This window comes from Atractosteus spatula, chromosome 21 (assembly GCF_055471065.1).
Source record: "Atractosteus spatula isolate fAtrSpa1 chromosome 21, fAtrSpa1.hap1, whole genome shotgun sequence".
Classification (NCBI taxonomy): Eukaryota; Metazoa; Chordata; class Actinopteri; order Semionotiformes; family Lepisosteidae; genus Atractosteus; species Atractosteus spatula.
The window spans coordinates 6,418,437-6,426,587 of record NC_142726.1 but is presented as its reverse complement, the minus strand read 5'-3'; the positions used below and the strand labels follow the sequence as shown (position 1 = coordinate 6,426,587).

The window sequence follows — 8,151 nt, the reverse complement described above, 5'->3', positions numbered from 1 at the left end:
GAGTTCAAAGTTCCAGGATCTGCAAAACCCGCTTGAGGCTACTGAAATTGATCACAGCATCTCTATTGTCTATTATAACCTGTTGGAAGTCCCTGCCAGTGAAATCTGACTGTTTGAGCAAAGTTTGTATTCTGGGTTACAAGGGTTACAAGGGACTTACACATTCTACATTGAATTTCAGATAGTTAATATTTATTTATTACACAGTGATCCCACCTCTCCTTTACTCTAAGTACACATTGCAAATGTACATGCTACGTTTGCAGCTAATATGTGAAAAAATGCAGGTTCCTGTGAAGTTAATGGTCAAGTATAGTCTTGTTTTTCATCAGTGTGGAAAAGTTGTATATTGTTCTTGAGATTTGCTGATAATGTCACCATATCCTTGTGACACAGACTCCCTTTTAAGTTTTGCAGGTTTCTTGTGTGTGTTTTTCTGCTGCCCACTTCAATATCAGTTTCCCTGTTATTTCTATGGATATACTGTATACATTATATATATATATGTAATAACTGACTCCTCAGAGATATGAGTGCATGTTACTTTCCAGACCTCCAGAACTGGGAATCCCTTATTTTAAATCAGCGCCACACCCTGCTGAGACCACCTAACCAACACAGAAAGCTTCAAATTAGATATCAGAGCCACTTCCTTTCTGCTAAAACTGTGAGCCCCACAAAGGACTGTGCTTTTATTTGTTTACCAAAAATGACGTCACAAAGTGCAGCTGGACAAATAGAGGCAATGAGAGTCTGTGAAACCACTCAACATTAAAGGCATAACATAAGACGTTCTTGTCATGAAAACTGAGATTGTGCCATAGCAGGGAACTCTTTAGGTCATGTGCTTTGAGGTAACCACAGATCCTCCTCGATGTCCACAAAGTCTTGCCTTCCCAGCTGTGCAAGTCAATGGCAGCGCCACTACCTCTTCCGACACTGAAGTAGTATGACCGTCGCGAGAAGACAGCAAAGCAATGCCAGTACGGTCACTGTGATCACCAGTACTGTGTTGCAGTCTTAGGGAAAAAAAACAATAGTTATTATTATGTTTCTCCAATGTTTTGCTCATTTAAGTAAATAGAAATAGGCTCAATACCTTTCTCTATGTGTTTGTGTTTAGTGATGTGGTATTTCATGCATTGGTTTGCCCTAGCAGGCCTGTGCTGTCACATGCTAAAATTCGCTGCCATCATAACTTGTCATTAAAGTTTGCTGTGAATCAGACCAATACTTATCAGGAGGGGCAGTGTGTCCTTAACACAGTATTTAATGGTGTTAAACACTATTTAGAACACCCAACTTAAATCCAGAGTAGATTTCTTCATCTGAATCATGCTTTGCCTTTACCTCTGCTTTTCTGATTCCTGGAAAGTTGGCACTCCTCTTCCCAGTTCTCTGGGATGACTGACTGGGTGATCCTCCTAAAATCCTCAAGGGGACAGTACTGGGAGCAGTTTGAGAGTTTCAAAGGATAAGGGTCCCTCCCGCTCTCATTTCGAAAGAACATCGCCACAGTCAGTGTGCTGGAAACACGGTCAAGGGACAAGATCACTACTCTGAAGGCTAACTCAGGCTCAATATAAAACAAAATTGAAAACAACTTTAAAGAAGATAATTAATTTTCCAAAACTTGGTGCTAGATTTCTTGAAAAGAAATGGATGGAAAAGGCAGATTACAGAACATTAAGAAGGTAACAGTGGAAAGGAAGGCATTTAACCTGTCCCACTCATATGAAGCTAGCCAATGAATAAAAGCCTGTACTGGCTAGCGACAGATCTTACAACAACAATACAAAAATGAAAGCCACTGCATAAATATAGATGAGAATTATTATTGGAATATGAGCGGGGTAGCTTACCCGTTTTTGCCTTCTTGGTACAATTCAAAAATGTGACAGGAAGCATAAGGCGGTTGTTTTTTGTTAAAAACATCCAAAGCTGACTGCAAGGCTGCGATGGTGGTGTCATGCTGGGAAAGAAGACACGTTACTTGACGTAAATTCCTAACATTCTGTATTTAAAATCCACTCAGCTCTTTAGGGTGGTAAGTGCTACTTCACCCCTCACGCAATGATTAATGCTGGAAGTCAGCATCTCCAGAGTTAGGGATCTGACGTCAGAATTAAGTGAACAGGTTGTTGATCAGCAACATGAGGGCTGCTCCTTAGAGCAGGCTGTGCCTTTCATTGTGGAAATGAAATTACAGATTACAGATTAATGCACAGTTAATATACTGCATGGAAATCAGCAAGTTGGCACAGTGACTACCGTTGTGCCTCCCTGCTCCTGGGTTTGATGCCAGGTTGTAATTTTGTCCCACTGTTCTTATTGTTTTTGTGTTGTTTTTTCTGGATGCTCTTGTTTCCTTCCGAAGACATCCTGCCTAGATTATCTGGCATCTCCCAGCTGGGTGTGCATATCCTGCAATGAACATGCTTCTCGTCCAGAGTGTAGCCCTGCCTTCTTCTCCCTGCTTCCAGGAAGGGCTCTGTGTTTCTGTGGCTTTCACCAGGAATAACTGGCTTTTTGAAAACAGACTGTTAAACATTATCTGCTATTCATTTATAAAGTCTTATTAATGGAGTTGTACGGAGCTATCCATACATCTATTTTCTAACCGCTTTAACTACTGTAAGGTCATGGGAAAACCAGAGCCTATCCCAGCAAGCAACGGGAGCAAGGTGGGGTACACCCTGGATCAGTCGTCAGTCCATCACAGGGCACAAACACACTAACATGCCACTGCTCCATCTGTGCCAGCAAATTCACTTTTCTTCCAAGCAATAATAATTTGTCTCCCCTTTTGGCCAGGGCTTGACTCACTGCCGAGTAGACTATCATCTTCTTTGGCAGAGCTGAATCATTCCTTGTTGCATTCGTGAGATTTTTCACTATCTGGCCCAGAAGAACACCTATAATATACCAGAAGAAAGAAAAGAAAGTGTCAGCAAAAGGTGAAAGCTATGTTTGAGTCAGGTGTCAATGACTGGAGTATTTGCTAGTTTAAACTTGACATTTCTCCCTGCTGACATCAGAAACAGGGATGGCTTGTACTTTCCCTTTTCCTCCTGGTGTCAGATGTGGCTTTGTTGTGTTAGCTTTTCAAAGCTGAATCTGCTAATCAAACAAGAGGCTGACAGTGAAAATATTCCACCTTAACGAAATCAGATGGTTTTAAATACCTTGTTCTAGTGTAGAGTTGATTCAGCTCTCAGAGAACTAAAAACAAAGTGGCTTACACAAAGAATGTCAGCAACAATCCTTGGATTTGTAGAAGCTTACTGACACCAACAGCTCCCTGTACAGTAAAAGCACTGTCTTCTCTTTTCAAATCTTAATTTCTTGTGTTCTTGGGTCTTGTGTTATTTTTGCTTTTGAAGAAGTTCCCTGAACCTCTTTGGTCAAGTCCTTCTGGAATTTGAATACGCAAATTGAGTTGTCTTGATCTGCGTATAGCCTTGTCTTCACACCAAACCCTCCCCACCCAGTATTTTGGCATCCTCACCTCCTTGTAGACGTGCCTTTTCCACTCTTTTGTGAACAGAAAACAAGGCCTCAAGGCTGAAATCACTGAGGTCCCTCAGCTTGTCCATCACTTTTTGGGTCACCCAGGAAGGCAGAGTCATGTTGTGCTGGCTCTGTAAAAAACTAAACCTCAGGATGGGACCAGAAATAGGGAGCCTGATTGGTCCCATGGGTCCCAATTAGGAAATAAGAAAATAAACTGACAGGAAATTAATAAATGAATGTAAAAAGTGGGTGTCTTTGTTTCTGTGATCCCCCTTTAAATATTTTTCGTGTGTCAACCTATTAACAGTGTCAAACATACCATTGTTTGATTTCCAGCTCAGTATCAAAAACTTTGGGCCCATAATAATTATTTACCTAAAGAAGCAGTTAAAAGAGTCCCTTAAACTTTCACCATCTTGAAATCGCAAGACTAGAGCAGCTGCAAGTCTAACCACTGCTTTACTGAGTCCCTCATTAAATCTGCTTTTGTTCTCAATGCAACACTGGGCTCTTTGTGATCATTTATCACCCTCCGTAAGAGTACACACTTGGGTGGAATTAAGTAAAAAAGTAAACCCAGCCATTAAATAAAACTGCAGATGATATTTTCTGTCAAAAAAGACTAAATTGTACTTGCTTCAGTGGTTGAAAATACTGTTGAAATGGAGGGATGATTATCCTTCTCAAATCATTGTGGTTCACATTGTGTCATGAGGTGGATACGCTGGGAATCTCAGATGTGTTTGCCAGTTTTCTGATGCTACAGGATTAGATGGGTTCTTGAATGGGTCAACCAGTAAAGCTGTTTATCTGGAATAAAGGCTGAACTCCATGATCCAGTTTGGTTTTGTTGAGATTGGCAGTACACACCTTGGGGTAGGCAGGTTTTGAGTCAGACTTGCAAGGCAACAATGACACTTAGGACCTGCTGGGCACCTGTGAGCTTCTAGCTGTGACACAGAAACATATTATTTCTGTTGAAATTGTCCTGAAGGGACTATAAGATTCACAGTGTAAAAACAGGCTGACAAGTGCTTGTACAGTATATTCCTCTCCTTCACTTGAATCTATGTTCAAAACACATGCTCATTAACCTTAGCCAAAATTCGCAGGAGTTAAGAGGGAACCAACATATCTTAAAGCTCACCTCACAGAAAAGAGTATCGTAGACTTTCCACACTGATCTAAAAGAGATGTCTTTAAGTTTTGTGTTGTTCTTCACAAACTCGAAAAATTGCTGAAAAGAAGGAGAATATGGGAGTGGAAGTTACAACTAAGCAATCACGCCAAAGTACTCACTGTATCATTCATAACAAGGTGGGAATAAGACTGACACCTACTTTATTTTCGAGGGTTTTCTTTTGGTACACATTTGTGTCCACTGTTTCATTCATCAGCACTTCATAGCGAGAGCAGTTTCGCATTGGATAAAACAGGAGCTAAGCAAAACAAAAAAGGATTAAATGAGTGCAATGGAGACTGTGCTCCATCTTACATGAAGCCTTACACTGCCAAAGGTAGAGCCTGTTATAGAGATAGTCGTTAAATGTGAGGAAAAGCCTGAAAAATGAATGTCTTTTGCAGTGTAAGGACTATGGAGCCAGATAAATGTACAGCAGCTTCTTCAAAGCCAGGCTTATAATTTAGATTGAAATTCTTTTATCTTCAAAGGTGGGAAGTTCAACACAGCGGGGAACAGAACCAGTCAATACAGGATTTGACAGGATCAGTAGTCAGTTGCAGGGCTGAAAGCGAGTTGGAGGTTTACCTTGTCAGTGGCTCTAGGTTCAGTGTGTATAGGGATGGGCTGCCAGGAGATGTTGCTGTTGAAGATTGGAACTTTAGGAGGATACATCCCAGCCAGATTTGACTCTGCACTCATCAGGGTCCTGTCCACATCCGTGCTACGCACATAAATCTGGGGGAAGAGTGAAAAAAAGAAACAAGTCATGTTTGTTTTCTCTCAATTTTCTTTAAATTTGAAATCTGCCACTTGTTTCCTACTTTATGCCCAGACACTCTCACACACCTCTGTATCTCATTTCACAAGCACCACCACGGGAACATTATAACACTCTACACAGGTGGGATTAGAAAGACCCATCCCATTGAAGACCAGGGGTTGCTAATTTGCAGTAAAGAATCCCGCAGAGGCCATTACCTCTCTCCAGTTATAGGTTTCGCTGAGGAAACCACGGTAGCGTCTACGAAGGAACTGTCCCAGCTCAAAATGCTGTTTCATCCCTTCCTGTAGAATGACAGGACAAACACCCAGGCGGTCAGGAGAAAATGGGGCTGGACTTCAAGGCTCACCAGTGGTTTGTGTGTAGTTTTTTTTTCCTAACTGCTCACTCTCAATTGCTCACTGCCAGCCAATAATATTGTACTGTACGTGGTAGACGACAGGAGGTGGACACACAAGGAACAGAGGCATATTGAGAAGTATGTGTTGAGTCAGTGTCATCAGGAAGGTACCTGAGTGAGCTGTCCAAAGCCCTGAGGCCAGGCATCCTCCTGGTAGGGGTCAGATGGGTACCCTCGGAGTGCAGACCGGTCACCATGGCGATACACCTAGCAACAGACAGGCTGACAGAAACGTTTGCAAGACTGGAACTCGTCAGGCACTTTGTTAATCAATCCAAATCTGGTCCGTAACGATGATACGATCCAAATTGTTTTTAAAATTGCTTTTCAAAAAAACCCGTTGGAGCTTGTGCCTAGAGTATGGCAAACTATAAAGTTGTAGGTCAAAGGAAAATTAATGCAGCTAACTGAGCAAAGGCAAATTAATAGTTAAATTTTGGAGCTGTGAAAAGTTGGGTGCAGTTCTTATCAACTATGTAAATCTTTCGTTACAGCGGAGCACAGGGAAGCCTAACTACACTGGTTTTGTTTACAGTGGCCTTCTGTCCTTTTCCTCCTTAGGAAGGAATTTATGTTATTTATTTAGTTCTTTCTCAGGCATAAGTGTTATTCTGTACTTCTAATTTAATTTTTCCTAAAATTGGTACTGGTAGTGTTCTTTGCTACAGGAATAGACTGTGAGAAAGCACAGAACAATGTTATGCTATTGTGTACGGATAAGTCAAGGGAAAGACAATCGGTCAATCTTTTTTAACCAAAGTCAGTTTTTCCTGCAATTTATGTACCGTATTCTATAACCTTTAGAAAAGACTAATTCCTAATGCAAGAAATTGTATATGGCTAATAAAGTTATCTCTTAAACCTAACAAAATGCCTATTGAAAGCTTACATACTGTAATTGTACTTATGTCAACTAATAACATTTTTTAAACCTTTTATTATAAGATTTTTGAGGTAAGCAACTTAAAGCTTCTCATACAGTACTAAAATTGATAGTGAATGTGGAAATCAGAACAGCTGTTGTCATTTGCTTCTGTAAAGGAACTACAACTGTTTCCTTTTCATACTGCAGAAAGTGTTACCGACAGCCAATCTGTCAGGCAATTGACTTTCTGTACTTCCATTCATCAGAGGCCATTCAATCAATGCCCATGTCATTGCACAGCTAACACCATTTCTCACTAAGAGGTATTACAACCTTACAAGCTGAGCAGAACTACAGATAATGTAGTTTAGAAACTGCATTTGGGAAACCATATTCTCCCAATAGTGTAAGATAACATAAGAAGTTCCCTTTTACCTGTTCTGCTGTATACTAGGGTCTACTCAGACGGTTTCCCTTCCAATCCACTTTATCACAATACTTGAATGCCACCAGCATCGCAGTTGTTGAAATGATGCTGCTAATTTCTGATTATAGAAATGAGGAGCCAGCACACGTAAAGTACCACCATGGGGTGGACTTGATGGAGAACCCAGCTGTAAACTGTTACTGCTCTTTGCTCTGGTTATGTCAAATATTTGGTCCTCCTCTACATCAATCTGTTGAGTGACCATAAGCTACTCATTCATTCAAAAATGACAACCCTTTACAAACATCTTCTGCGCAGAGACTTCTAAGTAAGTGCAGAGCAAAATGCTGCCCCCTGAAAAGTTTTCTTGCTGAGGATATGACACAATGCTCTAAATATTTTTCAGCTGCAAACAATTCCATTTCCTTTACTTATTTCCACAGTGAAAGCTGTAAGAAAATCTACAAACAATAACTTACCAAAGTGACAAATTTCAGTTCCCTTTGTCCGGTAGCTGCATGTATCGCAACAAATACTTCCAACAGCAATGAAAAAAGAATCTGCATTCTCTGAGCCTGACCCAACATGTCACTCTTGAAAAACAGGAGTAGGAACAGAAGAGGAGGAGGTATAATGAACCCCACAGGAAGTATGGTGTATCAAGAATGTGCCAGGAAATCTACTTAATGTTAACCGGCTGTAGGCCAAACTTTTACTGTGTATATTCCTGTCTGAAAACTACAGGCTTTACATTCAAACTTTTTAGCCCCATGCTTTCTTAGTCAAGAGGTAAATTAAACCTCTGTAATATTTTTTTCTACTTCATAAAATTAAACTTTTGATTTGAGTTTGTTTATTGATTTCACGGACACCTAAAGTATTTTGAATGTGCTCCGTGTGACTAAGTTAATGTAAAAGTGCAGTTAGACGAGTGATATACAGAAGCTGTGGATACATCCCAACCTATTGAAACAAGAAACAT

The 8,151-nt window shown here is 40.5% G+C and overlaps 1 protein-coding gene across 2 annotated transcripts; it reads right to left on the bottom strand.

The window, feature by feature from the left end:
- Positions 1 to 653: 653 nt before the first annotated feature.
- On the bottom strand, positions 654 to 7,772 carry LOC148817086 (lysosomal acid phosphatase-like). Of its 2 annotated transcripts, none has more exons than XM_088938901.1 (11): positions 7,649 to 7,772; positions 5,989 to 6,084; positions 5,675 to 5,761; positions 5,282 to 5,431; positions 4,854 to 4,952; positions 4,661 to 4,750; positions 3,509 to 3,641; positions 2,827 to 2,915; positions 1,863 to 1,972; positions 1,351 to 1,526; positions 654 to 1,019 (listed from the first exon to the last, which is right to left on the bottom strand). In XM_088938901.1, exons 1-11 carry the CDS (start codon positions 7,754 to 7,756, stop codon positions 925 to 927), a joined length of 1,233 nt encoding a protein of 410 aa, XP_088795027.1. In that variant the 5' UTR covers positions 7,757 to 7,772; the 3' UTR covers positions 654 to 924. The 2 variants fall into 2 exon arrangements, with proteins under 2 accessions (XP_088795027.1, XP_088795028.1); XM_088938902.1 differs by having other exon boundaries at positions 5,989 to 6,099; positions 7,649 to 7,739.
- Positions 7,773 to 8,151: the final 379 nt, after the last annotated feature.